The sequence below is a fragment of the Astyanax mexicanus genome, chromosome 5 (genome assembly GCF_023375975.1).
Source record: "Astyanax mexicanus isolate ESR-SI-001 chromosome 5, AstMex3_surface, whole genome shotgun sequence".
NCBI classification, from domain to species: domain Eukaryota; kingdom Metazoa; phylum Chordata; class Actinopteri; order Characiformes; family Acestrorhamphidae; genus Astyanax; species Astyanax mexicanus.
This window is the reverse complement of record NC_064412.1, coordinates 31229666-31252366: the sequence shown is the minus strand read 5'-3', so window position 1 is coordinate 31252366 and position 22701 is coordinate 31229666. Positions and strand designations below refer to the sequence as shown.

Genomic DNA, 22701 nt, shown 5'->3' with positions numbered 1-22701 from the left:
ACCCGCAGGATATATATTTTTCTGCTGCTCCTTTAGATGTAGTACCAACAATCAGATGTGGTGCTTCTAGCAAAAACAAGCTAAACTGCTTTCCATTTGTGAAGTAAGTCACTAATCCACCCAGCACTGCAACAGTCACTAAATTCTGCCCTAGTCCCCCATCCCAATTTTCTCCGCAGTTTAGTCATTGCTGATTACCACCTTTTAGCTAGAACTCCCTCATTACCCTATGCTACCAGTACAGAGAGGGTTTAGGCCAGCACAGTTAAAGTCAATGGCCAGTTAAGCGCACCTGAGGAATGGAAATACTTGTTACATAGTCCAATAGTCACCTTTGCCAACCCACAGAGAGTGATTCTAATTATGCGCCCTTGGGCTATGTTTACATTATAAAACCCTTTTTAATCAGTTTCTATTTCATTTGATCAAAACAGATTTGAACGCAAATCAACTCAAAACTGATTAAAAAAAACATCAGATTTGACAAATCACACAGCCCTGAAAAAGATCTGCATCATATTATCATCATCTCCCAAAGATAAGGTCGACACAACAGCTGGACAACCTTATCTTTGATTTGATTCGTCAAGACAAAACAAGATAAACGCATACATCGGCTACTGGACTGCTTTAGGTTGAGCAAGAAAATGCAGCTTTCCCATTTTTAACAAGCTTCTCTGTCACCTTAGTGTGCGAATAATAGCATGAGATAAGTAGCTCATGTTGTTTGTCAGTTTGTCTCTCGTGGATTGCTCAGTTTCTAAAAGAAAATGTAATGTAATAGCCAATACCATCATTATTTTTTATAAAGAGCATAAATATATTTGTATTTAAGAACTAAATTTAAAATTTAAATCAGATGTGGCTGACAGTACAAATTACAAATTACATTTCACCTATTTTTTTTCCCATACTTCACTTTTCTTCTGTTCCTAAATAAGTGAAAACAGTAGTATAATAAAATGGAAATAGAAGAAGTAGCAGTATGAGCCTTTGTTCCATGTTGAGCCCTACACTGTTCATAATAGGAATGAAATGGAATGCTTCTAGGATTCAAACGATCAGAAAGCAAAATCTGGTGTACTCAGACCCCTGTATTTTCAACTGTTCTGGAGAATTTTTAGGCCAACTCTCATGATTTATTTTCATAAAGTTAAGAAAATCTCTATATTAGATCATAAGATGTGAAGAACATACTCAGTAATCTCCATGTTCCCACAGGAAGCTGCCACATGAAGAGGGGTCCAGCCCTCATTGTCCACCTGGTTCACATTAGCACCCTGAGACAGCAGGAAGGTCACCACCTCCACACTGCCATCGATGCACGCCTGAGGGACACACATAACATTCCCAGTCAAGGATTAGATTTAAACACAGGGCTTGTTTAGTAAAAAATTAAAGGTATACAGCTTAAAGTTAAAGTTAAAGTTACCAGCTTACAGAGTCAATTAGTCAAGACATTTGATGCCCAGAATATGAATTCTGGTACTGGTGCTAGTTTTGCTCTGGAGCTTCACACTATCGGCTATTACAATGAAAGATTACAGTCCACACATTAGCTTTGTAAAAAAAAAAAAATCACACCCACACTTGTCTCAAACTGTGTCAAATTGGTAAGTAAGTTTCTATAGATACAAATAACAGTTACTATTAATTATAACAATGTAACCCATTAAAACGCCTACACTCCATTACATCTGCTCCACTGACCATGTAGCAGCATTTGTTGTTCCTTTATTACAAACTGTATCTGTTTCTCTGCATACTTTATTATCCTCCTTTCACCCTGTTCTTTAATGCTCCGGACCCCACAGGACCACCATAAGGCAGCTATTATTTGGGGAGTGGGTCATTCTCAGCACTGCAGTGACCCTGACATGATGGTGTTAGTAGTGTGTTGCGTGTACAAGTGGATCAGACACAGCAGTGCTGCTGTAGTTGTTAAACACTGTCGCTGCTGGACTGAGAATAGTCCACCAACTAGAGGTGTCCAGCCATCCTTGTCCTCTGTGCAGCATCTTGTGAAGACTGATAATGAAGAATTAAAACAGCAGCAGATGAGCTTCTGTCTCTGACTATAAGGTGGAGCAGTTTTAGCTAGGAGTTTCTCATAAACTGGACAGTGAGAGGACACAGTGTTTAAAACCTCCAGTAGCACTGCTGTGTCTGATCCGCTCATACCAGCACGACACAAACTAACACACCACCACCATGTCAGTGTCACTGCAGTGCTGAGAATAAAACCTTGACCCAAATAATACAGGCTCTGTGGTGGTCCTAACCATTGAAGAACTGGGTAAAAGGAGGGGTAAAAACAAGGAGGGTTTTTTGGGCCAAAAAACAAATAAGCAAATATTTGAGTAGTTTAATAATCTAATGTGTGAATTGATTAAGTAATGAACTAAACCTATAAATCCTACAACAAGATGCACAATGTTCCATGACAGTTTGAATGCTTTGTAACATTAGGGAACAGGGGGGTTTGGATTCTAAAACAAATGATCACATTTATGACAGTCCACCTGGTGCAAAGCTGTAATTCCATCTGCATTGGCACAGTTGACCACATTGTCTTCGACGTTTTCTCCACTGCTTTTCTGCCGGGCTTCTCTCAGCATCTCCTTCGCCTCCTCCGTGTCTCCGCTGGCGCATACTGCCAGGAACTCTGCTGTCCTCTCAAAGCGAACACGCCGCCTGATAAACAAAACACACACAAGCAGAGGTCTATTAGTGTTTATTCAGGTAAATTACAATGTTATAAATATGTAACTGAATATCCTGGCTACTGATGCACTTTACTACTTAAATATTACACTTAAGTCCTATTTGGACAGGATTGTTTTCATATTGGAAAGTGATGAATGATATGCATGGGATAAGAACTCTCTGCATAAATAAAATAGGATGGGAGTGGCTATTCGATTTATGCACTGTTTTTCTGTGATATAAACCAAATTTACAACCTATTAGCATCTCCACTACAATTAACATCTCCATACATACATAGGCTATAAGCTACCCTCTGCTGCCTACCAAAAGCTGCAGAGGCATTGTGCCCGTAAGAAGTCATTTGGCTCGTAATCTGGATTTTAAAATTTTATTTTAAAGTTTGGAAGCAGAACTATGATCCAAGGAATTTGAGCCATTCATTTTTCAGTTTATTTTAGGGCAGTTTATTTTATTATTTTACAGGTAAAAGGTAAAGGGCTCACTAATCATTATGGGCACAGCCTGCAGTCAGATGGGATTAAAAACACTGAGAAGCTCCAGTAATAATTACATTTCCCCACCTTCTGCATGTAAAAATAATCCCGACAAATAGTACTTAAACTTAGATATAAGTGCCGTTTGGGTATGCATGTCCATAAGTCCTTACAGGCAAGTATGTTTACTAGTCAGCCACCTTGGCATGACGTCTGGCATTTATCGCCACTAATGCAAAACAAACATGTCTTTGAATAGGAAGAGACCAAAATACTGTAAACTGAAGGTCAGATTAAAATTTCAGAAACATATTTTAACACACTTCTGAAATGTGACAAAACCCATTAAGAACAGTTTGTAGCATTTGTCTCAATAATACTCAAATGTGATTTTTGGCTTGTTTGGGCTACTGTGCTTGCGCAGATCTCCTAATGCAGGTGAGCTATCCCCTGACCCACCCCTGCTTTCAGCACAACCATTGGCTGTTTTTCTAGAAGGACGGGACTTTATCCAAAAATAAAATGCCACACTGAGCATCATAAGTGCTCCCATTCATATTTCCAGTGGGTGATCACCAGTGAAGGGTCGTTAATACTCCTTATTAATAAGGTCTCTGGTGTGGACAAATGTGTAGATACCAGCAAGTATATTTCTAGCAAAATTGAAGCAATATTTGAGAAACTGTATTTTTCACACTTGGGCTCCTATTACAGCTTCAAATCATTCTGCCCCTCATGTACACATGCCTTTGTTGAAAAGCTGACAGACACAGAAACGTTATCAGCAATACAGTGAGGCCATTCTCCTTCTCACAATCAGTGAAGCATAAACAAGATTCTGAAGCTGATATTTTAAGCCACAGTTGCTATAAAAAATGTTGCTTTAACATGAATAAGAATAGTAAACCAATATCCTCTTTATTATTAGAGACCAGCAGTTTTGAGTAAACCTAATCAATACTTTTCCCTTCTTAAACCCACACTCAGGAATTTGTCAAGCTGCACAAAACAAGCTAAACAATGTATACTACACACCCAGAGATTATTTAAAAGCCATTTTTCCATTTCATCTTAGCCAAGCACTACACCAAAACGAAACCATGTGGAGCTTTCTGTTGTTCTTTATCTCACTGACCACGTTATCCTGAGTTCCATGCTTGTCATAGCTCGTTTCTGACCCCCCATTCCTTTCCTTTAGTATTTCAAAATGTCATCCTCTGTTTTTAAACGACTGAGTTTCAGCCGAAAGATCCCAACCAAGAAACCAGACCCATCTAGTGCACTAATAAAACTAATATGTGACAGGCTCCTTTTCATTTATGTATTTTCTGAACTTGTATTATCTAAAATGCCACAAATGCAACAAATTACACCACATGAAGAAAAACATCTATCACTTTATTATATCATCTTATTTTTGATAACATGGGATTGTTATGGTTAACCCAACATATGAAAATCGCAGTATTACTGATAAACAAACATGGGGGTGTACTGTACTGTAATTATAATTTCCGGCACAAGCATTTTCTCCTCTATTGTATTATGTATATTGTGTTGTAGGACAGAACACTGTGGGCTTCTTTCTTGTCAGTATGGAAGTCCACTCCCAACTGGAGGGTGAGAACAAAAACCTGTGTTCTTTCTCTTCATTTTTACTTTCTGTACTAAAATTCAAACTCCCCAACTTATTTATTATGTTGTTTCCCATAATAACAATTTAATATCTCAATATTTTACTATCTCATAACTAGGAATGGGTAAATTTTTTGATACAACGAGACGAGACACAGCCCATGATGGAAAGACAGCGGCAGAAAGGGAGAGACAATTTCGATACCCATAATAACTATCAAATGATAATGATGTTATCTTGTGATAATGATATCTCATTATACCAGCTTACTATTTAACAAAAATGTATAATCTTATGACAATGACTAAGTAACTCATAATTAGTAGCTAATTGTAATGGCTTAGTATGTCACAAAGAGATGTGATTATGATTTCATGATAATTACTTCATCTTGGGATAATGGCTTAGTATCTCACTGAAATCCCTTGCTATTTCAAAACAATGACTTACCAAGCATCTAATGTAATGGCTTAGTAACTAACTGTAATAGCTTAGTATCTCATAAAAAGGCTAAGTATCTCATAATAAAGATGAAAATCTCACGATAATGATCTAGCATTACATCACGGCTTAGCATCTCATAATGCTTAGTATCTTAATAATGAATAACTATATAGAATGGCTTGTCATCTTATGATAATGGAATAGTATTTTATAATAAAGAATTATAATCTAATGAGAATGACATATATTTCTTGTGACATCATGTGACTTAATATGTATTAGAGCTGAACACTATATTGATTTTGACAATAAGCACATCATATAAGCATATCAATAAGGGTACCATAAGTACTTAATAAACACAAAACTAAAAAATTACATAGGAATCACAGTACTATACATGAAAGGGCATTTGAGTAGCAGAATATTAGAATCTGATGCAGCTGATGCATTTGTCTGTGACAATATATGATAAATGTGTATTGTGAAAATGTCATGTGATATAACTTAATAGTAAATGATAATAAAACCATATCAACCTGCTCTTTCAGTGTGTGAATACTATACTATAATTACGCTTTTATATAGAATTTTATTTCTATTTGTTTCCCATTTTCTCCTTAATTTACATGGCTAATTACCCAACCCACTCATTTGGACATCACTAGTGATGCCCCAACACCACATGCCTCCTCTGGCGCATGTGAAGTCAGCCTCTTTTTGCCTCTTTTTGAACGGCTGCTGAGGCAGCATTATCGAGTAGTCAGCGTGCTCGGAGGAAAGCGCAGCGACTCGGTTCCGATACATCAGCTCACAGACGCTTTGTACTGATCGATACATCACCCTATGTGGGGAGAGAGCGCCATCTACCCACCCAGAGACAGCAAGGCCAATTGTGCTTTCTCAGGGCTCCGGCAGCTGATGGCAAGCTACATGACCTGGATTGGAACCGGCAATCTTCTGTTCATTATAGAGGCAGCGCTTAGCCACTGGACCACTCGGAGCTCCTAATTACACTTTTAGACCTAATATCAATGTATAGTATGTATTGAATACAAATGGCTTAGTCCCAGAGACAACAAAAATAGTAAATTGAATCTGTAGAGGAGTGATCCTGATTAGATAGATAACGCTACCTGGCCTGAAAGAAGACACTGGTTGCTCAACCTCTGGCTCTGCTGTTGACTAACAGCCTGGGCTTTAGCCTCGCTGCTGTAAAGATGAAGGAGGCCGTGTAAATGTGTTTAAAAGATGTTGAGATTAATTTAAAAACCTTCGTTTAATCTTCTTTTTCCGCACAGGTCCGTCTCCATCCCGCAGTCTCCCCTCCAGAACCGCCTCGCCTTCATCCTCGTCGCCCTCCTCCTCCTCTTCCTCGCCCCTCCAGCGCCTCCGCGGAACCGCCGGTTCTTGGTCCGTACAGGAGCCCGACCAGCGCTTCAGCTGCTCCCGGCGCTGAGCCTTCGCTCCGTCGCCCATTTCTCCCGAGAAAAGGCGCTGTATTTACCCGGACAGAGATACGCGCTCACTCGGACACACCCTCCATGGCGAGCTGTGTTTACGCGCCTAGCAGAGCCTGGCTAAGCTAACAGGCTGCTGCTGCTGCTTCCTTATTCAAACGGCCGCAGAGGAAGTTTGAGGGGTGGCTAGGCTAAGCTAACACAGGTTAGCCAAGCTAAGTTAGCTAAGCTAGCTACTGCTGCTGCTGCGAAGCTGGACGTGAACTACAAAGCCGTAAAACGGCCTGAAATTCTCCGGCCCGCACAGACCTCTCTAGACCGGCTCTGTTCGCGGACTCGGCGGCGCTCTGACAGGAGCACATAGGTTTAATAACGCGGACAGAACCATTAATAAAATCAAAGCTAGCTGTCACCGGCTCCCCTCTTCTGTCATTAACTCAGAGCACCGCTTGTCAAAACAAAAAAACGACACTTTCTGATGTAACCGCTAGAGGGCGCGCCAACATTTGATCATTCGGTTCAGGCGGTGCATCATATTGTGCTTCCCTGCACAACTCTGCACCCGAAGGACCCTGTAGTTAGTAGCTTATCCTGCTTGCCTGATTTATAAATCATAATGGAAAGATTATACTACAAAAAAAAGGCCCAGATAAAAATTAAAAACCAGACACCGTAACAATAACATCCTGTAATTATCACCAGAGTTAATATTTTGCTATTATGTAAATATTGTAAAACAAACATTGTCTAAGTTTGGAAATTGTCTATTACTAAAACAGTGATTATATTGGAAACCTTTAAGAAATATACGTATGTGTATGTGATAAATTATACATTTACTGTTTTAAAATATATAAAATGTAAATAATATTTTTGTAGTAATAACATGTGAATTACATGTACACTTCTGTAATGTTTGATTTGACGCTGTGGTTATAGTACATACTTTTCCTTATAAGTTGCCTGATGAAGTTCCAAATAAGTGGAGTGAAAATGTATTTGTTTTGGTACAGTCCTTTTTACTGGATTTCTGCAATTAATCGAATGACATTGCCAATGTTGCTAATAATTTTGAAGACAACATATTCAGTGATACAATTGCTCAGTTTTTTAGTGCCTACAATTAATAAATCCAGCTCAAGCCAAGAAGGGAGTTTTGACATTCTTAACTCTTTTATATGACACAATAATGACAGATTGGTGTTATTAAATTAAAATGTACAGGTTTATATACCCCCCCAAATATCAAATTTGATTTGTCTTTACTTAACAATAATAGTTCAGTACGTGGAACTGATATGCTGTTAACCTCAAATATTGGTATTCCTCCAGCAGATCCAAAACAGAGCTGTGACAACGGCAGTGTGCCAAGTCCTGCTGGAAAATGAAATCCCCATCTCCGTAAAATCAGTCAGCAAAAAAAAGTCAGCAGAGGGAGGCATGAAGTGCTGTAAAATCTCCTGGTAGAAGCTGCACTGACTTTGACCAACACCAGCAGATGACATGACTCTTCAAACCATCACTGATCATCAGTAAATGTTGCATTTCATTTAGAAATCAAGGAACCAGAGTCTGGAGGAAAAGTGGAGGTAGAGGTCTAACGTGGTCCACTGTGTTATGTCAGTGCAGTGTTTTCCTGGAAAATCGTACAGCACTTCATGCTTCCTTCTGCTGACAAATTTTATGGAGATGAGGATTTCATTTTCCAGCAGGACTTGGCACACTGCCCACATTGCCAAAAGTACCAATTGGTCTTATATAATCTTAAAATTTTCTGAGATACTGATTTAGGCGTTTTACTTGGCTGTAAGCCATAATAATCAACAATAAAATAAATAAACGCTTAAAATAGATTGCTCTCTGTGTAAATGAGTTTCACATTTTGAACTGAATTACTGAAATAAAGTAACTTTTCAATTATATTCTTTTTTTCAGATATTGTCCCTGTATTGAGACCGGAAGCCAGGGGGAGCAGAATATGCAGGGAACTTGTGAAAGCACACCACCTCCTGGCGGCTGTAGCTGTAACTCGGTGTATTTCCGCAGCGGCGACCACAGAAGAAATAGGTTTCGTCTGCAGCGCTTAGCTGTGTAGCACATTAGCAGCCTGTGTGGAAGGTATCGGGTGAATTTGTTGTTCTCTTTTAAACCACAGTTAAATAAATATAAAGATGTCTGACGACAGGTCTGAGAGGTCGGATGGCAAGATTGTGAAGATGGAGATCGACTACAGCTCGACTGTAGACCAGCGTCTCCCTGAGTGTGAGAAAATGGCAAAAGTGAGTTGAATGAAACGGGAGTTTAGCGGCTGAGTCACGGTGCGGAGAGTGAGCTTAGCATAGGCTAGCCTAGTCTAACATTGTATTACATCGCACTGCTTAGCCTAGCCTGAGTTAGCTTAGCTTAGCTTAGCTTAGTGGATTTTATTTAAGTTAACGAATGTGTAGCTCCAAGCTGGCTACTGTTACGCACCTATTTACACTCCTTATGTGTAATAAACTGAAATATGGGCTTAAATGTGACCAAAATGTTAAATATAGTAGTTAGCTACTAGCTGGTCATAGTGACACTATAGTGCAGACTTGCTTTACAGTAGGTTAACTGTAGTTACAGTGTTTATAGTCTTCTGCTCTTAGGGCTTACTTAAAGGGTTACGTCTATTTACTGCTAATAAAGCTATACGCCATCAGTATGAAAGCTGTTTTTCCTCCTTTCTTTACTGGAAATCATGGATTTGGTTCTTGTCTTTAAGCAGATATAGTAAGAGAAGCATTAGTTAGTGCACATTAGTTCACCACTAATGAAAATATCCAGTAACAATACTGTTAACTACAGTGATTTGTATTAGAATTGGACTAAAATCAGCAAACCAACTTATTAACCAAATACATGGTCATTGTTTTAGCTTTGTTTTGTGTTTTGAGTCAGTCCAGGCCCGATTTCCTACATTCAGATGCTCATACATTGATGGCTTGTGATCATCCATCTTCCTCTTGATTTATATTTCAGAGGTTTTCAATTTGGTAAAGTGGTCCCTTATTTTTTTTCCAAAGCTGTATGTAGTGAAGAGTTTAAAGCAAAACATAACTATGTAAAACATCTGTAAATGAAATCCAATTCAATTTACTTCAGTTCATATGTGTTTATATAGTGCTTTTCACAAAGATTCTTATCAAAAGCAGCAAAGTCAATACTTCTCTTTAGTAGCCTAATTAAGAAAAATAATCCTTCAGATAAAAAGGAAGAACTCTTAAGAGAACCTGGGCCCTATCTTGCACCCTGTGCAAGGGGCATTGTGATGCTCATGGCTATCGTACACCCCGCAAACAGTCTATGCCTTACACTTGCATCGTTTAAATAGCAAAGACGCTTAAATACCAATCCGCCAAAGTCAGAGCACAGCTGTCTCTTAAATAGAATGGCAAGTGACTCTCTGATATAGATTGCTAAAATAGGGCTCTATGTCTTCCTCAGATTGATTGAAAAAGCACTAGAGATGCAATGATGTACAAATACATACACATTTTAAAGTAGCTAATGGAGTTGTAGTAGTGTAACCAACGTCTGCAACTATGTCGGCATCTATCGATGCTGAAGAAAAAAAAAGCAGTTATTGGCCGATACAAATGTGCATGGATGTGCAAAAGAGATCCCAATGTAGGAATGCACTGTAATTAAGTTGTTAATGTATTGTTGCTTTTTCATCTTGTCAGGAAGGGAGACTTCAGGAAGCTGTTGAAGGCCTGCTGTCTCTGGAGAAGCAAACAAGGACGGTTAGTCTGCCTGTTCCATCACTCTTCACCTTACTCGACAAATCATATTAAATGAAAAATGAAACAGTTATATAAACTTAAGCTGTAATGCCATTCGCCTTTTTTCTTACATCCAGGCTTCAGACATGGTGTCCACATCCAGGATTTTGGTGGCCATAGTGCAGATGTGTTATGAGGCTAAAGACTGGGATTCCCTGAATGAGAACATTATGCTGTTGTCAAAGAGGAGGAGTCAGCTGAAACAGGTGAGAAAAGAATGCAAAACGTTTTTACATGCCATTTATATGCATTCATGTGTGTATTTATGTAGTTAAAGACTGATCTTTAGGAAATTAGAGGGCTTTTCCATCCTATCTTGTTTGGTCAGGACCTTTTGGACTTTTCAGTTCGTTCCGAACCAAAGTAGCAGGTGTGCAATTCATTCCAGGACCAAAGGACCAGAGTTTGGTTCAACCAAAAGAGATTGCCTTAGTCCGGATCTACTGAACCATAGTCTGGTTCGTCTGCAGCATGAAAGCACTTTTCTAGATTGTTCAGATTTTTTGGACCAATTACAGAACACTGAGGCAGTCTTAAAAACAATCAGTATGGACACGAACATTTAGACTGAGAATAATTTATTTACTGTAACATTAGATTAACACAATTGCAAACAGAAAAAAGGAATATGATGATGATAATTTACACTCTTTCTGCTGCGGGGTGCAGGTGAAGGGGAGTTGGATTCCCCTAAACAAACGGGACCAAAAGTATACCATAAAACCAAACACATGAACATGAAGACATGAACTTTCATGTCTGAAAACATCCTTAGTTGTGGCATGATATGATCTCAAACTGCACAATGAATTGTTTTCATTTTTGGTACATTTCAGAATGGGGGGGAACTAAATACCAAAAGGACAAATTCATTTTGTTAGAGTACATCTGGATTACCACCCTTCTTTTTATAGGATTATTTGGCGTACTTTGTATGAATCTTGCTGAAGAAAAAAAAAAAACAACCTGGCCAACTCAAGCTAATCAAACGGGTAAAGACTGATCTAGTTTTTGACCAGCATTTTGGTGGCAATCCTGAAAAGGATCAAACAGTGTAACAAAGCATGTTGACCATCATACCGTATATTTTTGTTTAAGTTTGGTGGTTTTGCTGGTCCAGTAACATGACTTACCTAACCAAGATGAATGACCAGCATCACTGTAAATACCATACTGGATGTATTGTTGATGATTGTGATGGACTAGCTATTTCATCAAGCATTCAAGACCTAAACTGGTCAACCAGCTGGCTTTTCAGCATAGGATTTATTTCCCCCTGATGACCAGCTTTTCAACCACCTTTACTTATAAAGACCAGTTAGGTCACCAGAACCCAGCTACCAGTAGAATCTTGTTCTGATAATTAATCAGTCTCTATCATCTTCTTGCAGGCTGTTGCTAAGATGGTGCAGGAGTGTTACAAATATGTGGATGCTCTTACTGACCTACCCACCAAACTGAGGCTCATCGACACGCTTCGAACCGTCACAGCTGGAAAGGTCTGTTCTGGTTGACTTCCACAGCTGGATTTGCAAAGTCATTGCTGTGCTAATGTTCTTAAATATGTTATACTCCCCTCTACGCTTGCATTAATTTTTTTGGCTATTTACTGTAGATTTGTCTGATTGTTTGTTTGTCTAATATAGATCTATGTGGAGATTGAGCGTGCCAGGCTCACTAAGACACTTGCCAACATTAAAGAACAGAGTGGAGAGGTGAAAGAGGCTGCATCCATTCTTCAGGAGCTACAGGTGAGTCTGGATCCTTGTTTTATACTGGGTATATAAAGTTCAAAAACACCTTCACATCCATTTACCTGGGATGAAAACCCCTCACAATGCCTATAATTGTATTTTAATGGGGTGTGAGTCTTCACACTCTGTGAATAGTTGTAAGAAATAGTGAATTTTTGATAAGATTTTAAGGTATGATTGCAGGACATGAACCTTTTATTATACAGATGTGCCTGAAGAAGATATTACCATGCTTTTTAGAATATTAAGGATTTTTTTTGTTTGTTTCTCTTTGAGCCTGTTTTCTGTGGTCTCAATAATTGTCATCTGTTCTCTTCTGTAGGTGGAAACGTATGGCTCCATGGAGAAGAAGGAGAAGGTGGAGTTTATTCTGGAGCAGATGAGGCTGTGCATCGCTGTTAAAGACTACATCCGCACTCAGATCATCAGCAAGAAGATCAACACTAAGTTCTTCCAGGAGGAGGGCACTGAGGTGAGTCCATTAGGCTCTGTTTAGACTGACATTAGCCTGAGTAATGGTTCTAAATGTGCTGATATGAGACCAGGGTCCGATTTTCAAGAAACACTTACATGCTAAAGACACAGGCAGAGTCGTCCTAACATAAACCATTAAAGAGGCCATATAAGCTGATAAGCTAAAGCATTTGACCATTTTTGAGTATTGCTAAATGTTGCTTATTATCATTATCGTTAAAATTACAGATATCAAATTTTCAAAATATTTAGTTAACGGGGGTTGGTTGAGGGAATTGAGTTTTGGGGGGGGGTGGGGGAATTTGTACTCAAAAGTAATTCCATGTGCTATAATTCCAGTGCTAAAATAAAATTATTTCTCATTATTTGTAATTTTTCATTAAATGTCTTCCTTGTTATTTATATATTTTTTTTAAACACAAAAAGAAAGCACTTAACTATCATCTTAAAGAGTCTTAGTGAACTGGCGGTACTCAGACTGTTTTTGTTTAGCTGACTATTAGGGGGCAACCCGAGTGGGGGGAAAAAAATACTGTTTTGTACTGTATTGTTATTTGCTTGAATTTAATCCCTTTCATTAAATAAACTGATGACGTCTTGTCTTGGTTGCTCATAGGAGTCCAAGTTGAAGTACTACAATCTAATGATTCAAGTGGACCAGCATGAAGGGTCTTACCTGTCCATCTGCAAACATTACCGAGCCATTTATGACACTCCCTGCATCCTGGAGGACAGCTCCAAATGGCAGCAGGTAGGTAATGTAGTAATTCAGAGAAGTTGATGACCAGTCTTTGGTTCAGAATCAAAAACTTAGTAGAAAACAATAACATTCTAAGGAGGTGCACCTAAGAGAAAAGCTTCATTGTTCTTAATATAAGCTGATCTGAGTTTTGAATATGCCGATGCTCTTACTCCTTTTGTTCTCTGTTTATTTAACCTGTCTAATGTTCTGCTTCAGGCCCTAAAGAGTGTGGTTCTGTACGTAGTTCTGTCTCCTTATGACAATGAACAGTCTGATCTGGTTCATCGAATCAGCACAGACAAGAAACTTGAAGAAATCCCCAAATACAAGTAAGTAACATGACCGGAGATCCTGATAGTTTTTATGTGATTAAAGGTAGTGCTAAAGAGACTCATTTAATATTAATATCTGTTAAAATCCTTTTTTGACTAAGATTGTTGGTGACAACTGTTAAGTCTTTTTAAATATTACACTACAAATTGCATAATATTGTATAGTGTATATATATATATATATATAATGTGTGTATATATATATATATATATATATATATATATATATATATATATATATATATATATATATAATTACCTAATTGGAAGTTGCACCTAACCAAATGGTAAGCTACGTAGCCTCATCTCAAGTTTTCTTTCGTTTTTCTAATAGGGACCTTCTGAAGCAGTTCACCACCATGGAGCTAATGCGCTGGTCCTCTCTGGTGGAGGATTATGGGAAGGAGCTGCGTGAGGGGTCTCCAGACAGCCCTGCCACTGATGTCTTTACCTACTCAGAGGAGGGAGAGAAGAGATGGCAGGACCTCAAAAACAGAGTAGTAGAACATGTGAGTTTAACAATATTCTTTTCTTCAGTACAATACACTTTTTGTTAATACATTTAGATTAATTGTATTTAAACTGGCTTCTGTTTTATGTTTTATAGAACATACGGATTATGGCCAAGTATTACACAAGAATCACAATGAAGAGGATGGCTGGACTGCTTGACCTTTCCATTGATGTAAGTTCAAGTTTGTTTATGGAGAACTGTTCCGCATGCCTTGTGTCTGATTGCGTAGATGAAAAAACACCCTGAAATACTGTAATATTATTTTAGGGCCATATGGGCGATCAATGTATATATGTTTTGGTGTTTGTAGCAAAATGAGAAATTTACACTGTTCTCATTTCCCATTAAATATCTAGTTGAGACCGATTATATCTGTCCAGTATCATTTATTTCACTTCAATCTTGGATATATGGAGTGCATTATTAATATCATGACATGTAGGATCCTTGACTTCTCTTACAGTCGAAAGAAATGATCAATTAGGCATGTACTATATCATATTATATGCAATAATATATGAGTTGTTTTTGTAGTAGTGTATTGTTTAAATATCTTTTTTAATTCTGTGTGTAATTATATTGTTTTTGCAAAAAATACTGTGATATTATTTTAGGGCCATATCGCCCAAACCTCTGTAAGTAGTCTTGGTTGCTTAGCTTATATGCTTGAATACTAGGGATGCACCCAAATATTTGTCAGCTGAAAATGGGTGAAAACACACTATTGTTTTTTTAATGGAAAAATAACCGAAACTACCAAATAATTTATAATATAATGTTATTCTATCTTATCTTTGAACTTGAATAGCACAGCTATCACTCGGGTAATTGTTTAGATATTAGAAATGTAAAGTGTTTTATAAATATTTTTAAATTGTAGTTTTGCTTTTGTTTGAAAAGCAGTAAAGCAAATGCATTTAGGGTTTTATTCAGTGGTAAAAAAAAGTGGTAAATTTAATGAAATCCTGTATTAATGGTGCGTTCTATTTCCGTTAATCCCTAATAAATACATTTCTGTTAATTTGTGCTCCTTAGGAGTCGGAGGAGTTTCTGTCCAACCTGGTCGTGAACAAGACCATCTATGCTAAAGTTGACCGTCTGGCAGGTATCATCAATTTCCAGAGGCCCAAAGACCCCAACGATCTGCTGAACGACTGGTCCCACAAACTGAACTCTCTCATGTCCCTCGTCAACAAAACCACCCACCTCATCGCCAAAGAGGAGATGATCCACAATCTGCAGTAGCCAAGCTTCCTGTTTTGGTTGTTGGATTGCTTGCGATCTGACTGATTGAATTATTATTTTGATTGATATTTTTTTCTCTCTCCACCTTTTTGTCTAGGGGTGGAATTACTAAATCTGTCCTTTTTTGATGTCCCAACAGTTGGCACAATTGAGAATTTATTTTGCAGTAAAAACAAAGCTGTGCTTAAGAACAGGCATGTTCTTTCATGGATCTTTTGCCTGTTATTTACCTGAACTGAGCTTTGGTGTTGGTCCAAATTCAGACTTATTCTAATTGGATATTGGTTGAGAGTGGGGCTAGGATCTTTATTAACAGCAGAAAAATATGTCAATCTTGAATCTGTACTGACACATCTGTACTCCACACTGTGCACATTAAGCCTGGGAGTGAGTTGAAGAGTTTATCAGTGATTCTCCTTTTTAGTCCATGTTGCTGAGGAGCGTTTCTGTACACACTGTGTAGGTAGGGTGTTAAATTCAGTGTTCACCTCACATGCAGGTTCATGGCCTTGGTACATGAATATTTCAGATAGAAAATAATGAGGACAAATTGTATCGCTGTATACAACTGTTGCTTCATGCTTGGTAACATTTTCTGTGTCTTTTGCGATGTACACATTAAAATCTTTTGGAAGATATCAGCGTTTTTCTTTTTTTATGTGGTATTTCGTCAGTAATTAAACTTTTTTTTGTTTTGTAACACAGCTCTCCCCTTTTTGCTGTTTTGTTTTTTCACCAATCAGCCATAATTGATTTGGGTGGCATTTTCGTTTAGTGGTTAGCATGTTCGCGTCCGAGCACTGGGTATTTTGATTGAAGTCCCTGGAAGGAAATTCTATGTTTGTGTCTGTGTGGGTTTCCTCCAGGAGCAGGGCTTGACTGGGACAAAAAAAAATCAAAAAGCATAATGTATCCTCAACATATTAAATATAAGAAGTTTAGTGTCTATTGTTAACTCCACCATTTTTATCTGCTCTGTGTAGTTAAATTACGGTAATTTTTTATCCTTTTTATTAAAATCATCTCTAATATGTATTTTCAGAATTTCTCTGATATAACAGCTCGGTACTAATTGTTTAGGTTAAAGCTGCCTCTTCCTTTTAACAGCTATAGCATGTATTTGTATCAGGCTACAAACAGGGCTGCTTTATGAATTCATGCAACGCAACTATGTCTTAAAAGCATTTGACCCTGTTTTACTCTTATTCAGTGTGGGCATACCTTTTGCTAATATTACTTTTATACTTTTTACAGTTACTTTAGTCATGCTTAAATTGCAAAGCTATTATCATTTATCAGTTTTAAAATCTGTTATTTCACTTGTTTGGGTGCTTTTCAAAACATGTTGAACCGCAGCATAGAGGCTACAAATTTAAACTACTATGCAGCCTTTCAACACAGCTTTAACCTAAATATGTAAATATATCTAAAATGCTATATTGTTGCCTAAAATGGACGCTTGCTGCTCATCCAGCACTTCTCAGTCTTGACCGTTTGCTATTTTATCAGAATAAGGGGGCGTGGCTGCCAGATATTGTGAAGTATGCAAACCAATTATTATTGATACTAATCAATTGCCATTGCTCATCATTCTCATGTAATAGAGCTAACGTTACCCCATCACCTCAAAGTTCCTCAGTTTCTATGTCTACGGCTGTCTTCATCTACAGAGGACACGGAGGCTCCAGCAGCAAACATGTCTGTGATTTTTACACATTTTGTAGCAGCTACAGTAAAACTTCACGCGTAATTTCTCAGCACCAGCTTTCTGCCGCTTCTGTTTCTCCACTCTGCCTCTCCTTTAACATAGGCGCTCAACACTGAACATAGTGGGAGTGACAGCGGACCACGCAGAGAGAGGGTGGGGCCGCTTTCGTTCTACTTTCTGATTGGTTCAGTTTACTGTCCAATGGGCCGCCCCCTATAAATTGTGGGCCGGTCTCTTAGAAAAAAGGAAAAAGGTCTAGGGCGTTTTCACACCTGTAGTTCTTTTCTCTGGTCCGAATCAGTTAATGAGTTCGTTTACTTGGAGCATTTTCTCGCTCTGTTCGGTCTGGTTTCACATAGGCATAAATGTAAACGCACCAAAATGCGCATCAATAAAGCACGCCAGCAGCCTGTGTCCTCTGATTGGTCAGAGCTGTCTGACACGGGAGTACGTTAAATATAAATATACGAAAAAAATAAATACAGCGAGAAGATTTTGTGTTTCAGCGCAAATATCTGTGCTTTAACACTGAACGCTGAAACGCTGCACTTTCACACACAGTGTTTCTACGTGCAGCGCAGATTTATACATAATAAACAGAGTCACGTGGCTGTGAGCAGTGAATGCAGCGCAGATGGCGAGTGCATGGACACAGTGTTCACAGCTGTGGTAATTAGCGTTATCTGGCTAATATATCAGTTTAAACTGTGCTTGCTTTATCAGCAGTTTAGCTCAAATAAATGGCTTATATTTAATAGCTGGATCTGATCGAGACCGGATCACGTTCTCACCACAAGTGAACCACTCCAGAGTTGACTCTAGCTGCTCTCGGTCCAGTTCTTTTGATCCGCACCTGAGTGCGATTACTGTTTTCACACCTGCTCAATCGAACCGCACTAAAGTTACAAACGGACCAGAGTTCGTTTTAACCGGACCAAATAGTGCTGGTGTGAAAACGCCCTTAGAAAAGAATCCAACTGTATCGGCCCCTGAAGACTGTCGGCCCCCCGGGAAAATGCCCGGTATGCCAGATTACCAGTCCAGCCCTGACCAGGAGCTCCAGTTTCTTCCCACAGTCAAAAACGTGGATATGGAAAAAGGTAAATTTGGATACTTTGTGTGTGTTTGTGTATTGGTCAGTGCTGTGCTTCGTCAGGTGGACGGTCGTTTTCTGTTGAGAGTATGCAGTGTGTGATTGGCTGCTGTTTTTTTTTTTTATCAGTGCGGGTGTGGATGAATGCTGAGTGTAAGGCCCAATCACATTTGGCCCTACCCCTTACTCCTCTGTTCTGCGCATGCACGTCGAGGGGTAGAGGTGTCTCCTGTTAGGTTAGAGGGGCTTGTTAGCCCTTCAAACGGAGGTTTCTCAGATTCACACTTTAAACGAAAATGGTTATGAGAATCACTGGTAAGAAACTCATAAATGTAAGTATTTTCCTTGTTAAAAGTGACAATTAACACTATACTACCACAGTTTAATGTGTAGTTTCAATGTTTTATTGCCGAATTCTTCATAACAATGAAGTAGCTACCTCATCTAACTTTCCTGTTCCACCTTAAACGGTGCAACAGATGACAAGGGCTGCAGCATTTAAGGCGGAACTGAAAAATAAAATAAAAGCTAATCAAAGCTAATTTCAGCTTCCCTTCACAGAGAAATTAAGAAATGTACAATAATAATTCATTTCTGCACCATCTCCCCCCTTTCTGAAATCATACAATGCTTAGGAGGAGGATTTCAACCCTTCCCCTTGTTACTCAGTTCCAAGGGAAGAGGTAGGGGTAGTTGGTAGGGCCAAGGGGTGAAACTTATCTAGAAAGGCCCTATATAAGTGTAATTTCATTCCTAACAATAAATAAATAACACTGTCAAAGGGGTGTATATGTTGGGCAGCAAATGAACAGTAATTTCTTAAAATTCTTCAGAATAGATCTCCAAAACACCACACAGATCTTGTGCAGTCACAACAGATATTTTCCAGAAATTACCACTAGATGGTGTTAAAGTAACACTTTTAGATATAGAGGGTTTTCTTATATTTTAGATAATTATTAGCCATTGTAATTATACTTGTGCTGGGCACAGAAGAAATGTGGCCTCCGGCTTTAACTTATTTTTTAAACATATTCTACATTGTATGTTAATCCTAACATCATCCAAACTATGAAGAAAACATATGGAATTATTTAGTAAAAGTGTTAAACATGTGTTATATTTTAGATTCTTTAAAGTAGCACCTCTTACTTGACAGCTTTGCACATCTTGGCTGGATTTTCTTAGTCAGCTATATGAAGTAGAGTCACCTGGAATGACTTTCAGTTAACAGCTGTGCTGAATTATCAAGAGTTACTTACTTGAATTTCTTGCCTCTTAATGTGTTTGAGAGCATCAGTACAGTTGGTATACAGTGAATAGCCCTGTTAAGTAATGTTCTAACCCACATTATGGCAAGAACTACTTAAAGAAATTAAGGTCAGTCAATCTAAAAAAAATAAAAATAAATTAAATATAAGAACTTTGAAAGTATTCTCAAGTGCAGCTGCAAAGACCATCAAAAACATTAAAATATAAAAACTGGCTCTCATCAGCACCACCCCAGGAAAGGAAGACCATTAGTTACCTCTCTCACACAGGATAAGTTAATCAGAGTTACCAGCCTCAGGAACCTCACAGCAAATGCTTCACAGAGTATTAAGTTTACTACATGATTCCTTATGTCTTCCTTTATAGTCTGGATGACTTCAGTATTAAATTTACATTTTAGGAAAAAAAGAAAAAAATATGAATGAGAAAGTGTGTCCAAACTTTCAGAAGACTGGTACTGTATATAACTATATTTTTTGCCGTATTACACATCCCAACTGAAAGATATACTCAAATAATATCAGAAAAAAATCAATAGAAATAGGTTGATATTGGATGGATGGATGGATGGATGGATGGATGGATGGTCAGTCTTTACATCCAAAAGGCATATGACCCCCTGGTGGGCAGTGACCCTATGTGGTTGGTCCTGTTGCTTAAAGGTAATGTCAGGCATTTCAGTCACTGTTTCACGCAGATTATTCATGTTGGAGTTATACCAGTTTTTAAATACATTTTTATATACACACAAGTATCCAAAGCCCTTGAACTTTGTTTGTTACACACACAAATATACATTTATTTTATTGGGACAGTGAGTAAGTGTGAAGTGAAAAATTTTACAGTCTTGCATACATTTGTATTCAGACCTCTGTTCTCCGATGCATCTAAAAAAAAAAACCCAGTTAACCAATTAGCTTCAGATGTCACCTTTAGTAAATAGAGCATATCTGTGTGTAATTTAGTCTTATTATAATTACAGCTGTTCAGTGATGGCCTCTATGGTTTGTTAGAGAGCATTATTGAACACACCACAGGTCAGTGATAAAGTTGTGGAGTATGTCTCACAGAGCCCGGTTCAATGCTTCATCTGAAACGAAAAAACCAACTGCAAACCTACACCTAACACATGGCTGACAGGAAGTCATTAAGAGTTGATGGGAAGTTGGAAGGAGATAAACACAGGGCAGTCCTGAAAGAAAGTGTTAGAGACTACAAAAGACTTCAGATTTGGGCAGGGGTTCACCTTCCCGCAAGACAATGACCCTCACCATAAAGCCCGAATAACAGTAGAATGGTTCAGCTACGAGCTTGAGCTATTTTACCAGGAGGAATCAGCCAAAACAAATCAGTCTCTACATGTGCAAAGCTGGTAAAGACCTACCCCATAAAAACAAAGTATTGACTCAAATGCATGACACACTTTCCAGATTAATATTTGTAAAATACAATTACTTGCTATTTTGTGTTGGTCTAGCAAAACCCCAGTAAAATGCATTTAAATTCATCAGTGTAACATAAAACATGTGGAAAAAGTGTATGAATACTTTTTCAAGGCACTGTATTTCACAGTAGGTGATAAAATAAAACGTGTTTAATTTACTGAGTTTTTGTGAAGAAGCACACCATGTCTGAGCCCCAAGGAACTGAAGACGTGTGCTTGTACTCTCTAGCTTTATTACATAATCCCTGTAACACTTCTTGTGCTGTGAAAAAGACGTGTTTTGTAATAAACTGGGTCTTGCTCTAGTAGAACAAAAACACAGGAACACCAGACTGTGATACACTTATTGTTGTGGTGATAATGAACTTTTTGGGGCTCTGTGAAAACAGAAGTGGTGAAACAAACGCAGAAAACATTGTTCATACTTAAATAAATGTAGAGATGATACCCAGGGCAAAAGTGAAGTCCTCCCTGTGGACCTCCACATGAAAACAATTACAAAGAGCATTTGCCTTCAAATATACTTATATTTACAGTAGTGAAAGTACCATGATTTTTTTTGTACATTTGCTGAATCAACTATTTTTAGGAAAAAGTAATGTAGTGGCACATTTTTTTTTATCTGACAAAGCAAGATGCTAAATCTGCAACTTATTTCCTTCAGACCAAATTCACAGTAAAAAAGGCAAAATTAATCAGGCCATTTTCAGCAGTATATACACAGTTATTCACATAAAACAGCTCTTAACTGTAAAACAAATCATGGCTGTATATTAACAGCCAGTTTTAAAAGGTAATATCTGGTTAAAATAAAAATACTGTAAAACGTATGTATTTTAGAAGTAATTCTTTGTGTTAACATTTTGGATGGAAGCATGAAGATACATGTTAGCCATTGGTCTGAATTAATAGGTCATATTTAGGGGCAAATAAACTAAGAGTAAATACAACTTCATATAAAAATAACAAACTTAAATAGTAGACATTAGGTAAATAAAACCTGAAAAATAATAGTTATTTTTTTACTTTACTTTCTCAGGGCAATCCATTTCTCAAATTCTCTCAACCCAAGTAAAATCAACTTTTAAAAAATTGTGTGGTAGGACAAATTGTTAATTTAATAAGACTACAAGCAATACATTTTTTACATTACAGGAAAACAATACATTGCAGGCAGTATCTGTAGTTATAGCTGTCAGGAAAGGTAATGAACTAATTTTTTTTACAACAGAATCATACTGTTAATTTAAGGGTATCACACCAAGAGTCCTACATTACAGTTATATGCTATTTTTAGAAATAACACTATTTAACCACAAATTTATACCACAGTACGATACTTTAACAGTTATTTGAAAACAATATGGCTGAACCCGTGCTCCTTTTGAAACTTGTGCTGCTATCCTCAGTGGAGCACTGTTGATTAATTTTCATTCTTTTAGCGGTAACACTTTATAATACTGTTCCATAGTTAATAGGTAACTAAGCAGGAACTAAGCAGTAACAGTAATAAGTAATAGTGCTGCATTAACACCTAAATATTTCCTATTAACTACCAGGGAGTACTG

The 22701-nt window shown here is 37.9% G+C and overlaps 2 protein-coding genes across 5 annotated transcripts in view; one reads left to right on the top strand and one right to left on the bottom strand.

Moving 5' to 3' along the window:
- ppp1r12c (protein phosphatase 1, regulatory subunit 12C) overlaps positions 1 to 7211 on the bottom strand; it is a 28799-nt gene extending 21588 nt beyond the window's left edge. For 3 of the 4 annotated variants that reach the window (XM_007231355.4, XM_007231356.4, XM_015600753.3), the window contains exons 1-3: positions 6557 to 7211; positions 2523 to 2694; positions 1198 to 1328 (exon numbers count right to left, since the gene is read on the bottom strand). In XM_007231355.4, coding sequence (XP_007231417.3) covers positions 1198 to 1328; positions 2523 to 2694; positions 6557 to 6762 — 509 coding nt within the window. In that variant the 5' untranslated portion in view covers positions 6763 to 7211. The remainder of the gene's footprint in view (positions 1 to 1197; positions 1329 to 2522; positions 2695 to 6556) is intronic. The other variant, XM_007231354.4, reaches the window with a different exon arrangement.
- A 1569-nt stretch (positions 7212 to 8780) lies between these two features.
- On the top strand, positions 8781 to 16254 carry psmd12 (proteasome 26S subunit, non-ATPase 12). The gene is made up of 11 exons (XM_022675508.2): positions 8781 to 9022; positions 10457 to 10516; positions 10633 to 10761; positions 11947 to 12054; positions 12202 to 12306; positions 12632 to 12781; positions 13400 to 13534; positions 13742 to 13854; positions 14192 to 14366; positions 14465 to 14542; positions 15407 to 16254. Exons 1-11 carry the CDS (start codon positions 8915 to 8917, stop codon positions 15614 to 15616), a joined length of 1371 nt encoding a protein of 456 aa, XP_022531229.1. The 5' UTR covers positions 8781 to 8914; the 3' UTR covers positions 15617 to 16254.
- The last annotated feature ends 6447 nt before the right edge of the window (positions 16255 to 22701 follow it).

What these genes read in the sequence shown, in the direction of transcription:
- psmd12 (XM_022675508.2), top strand. Translation starts at nt 8,915, where the DNA reads ATGTCTGACGACAGGTCTGAGAGGTCGGATGGCAAGATTGTGAAGATG. An exon ending in GAACCGTCACAGCTGGAAAG is followed by an intron (nt 12,055 to 12,201) that starts GTCTGTTCTGGT and finishes TGTCTAATATAG; the next exon opens with ATCTATGTGGAGATTGAGCG. An exon ending in CCATTCTTCAGGAGCTACAG is followed by an intron (nt 12,307 to 12,631) that starts GTGAGTCTGGAT and finishes TCTCTTCTGTAG; the next exon opens with GTGGAAACGTATGGCTCCAT.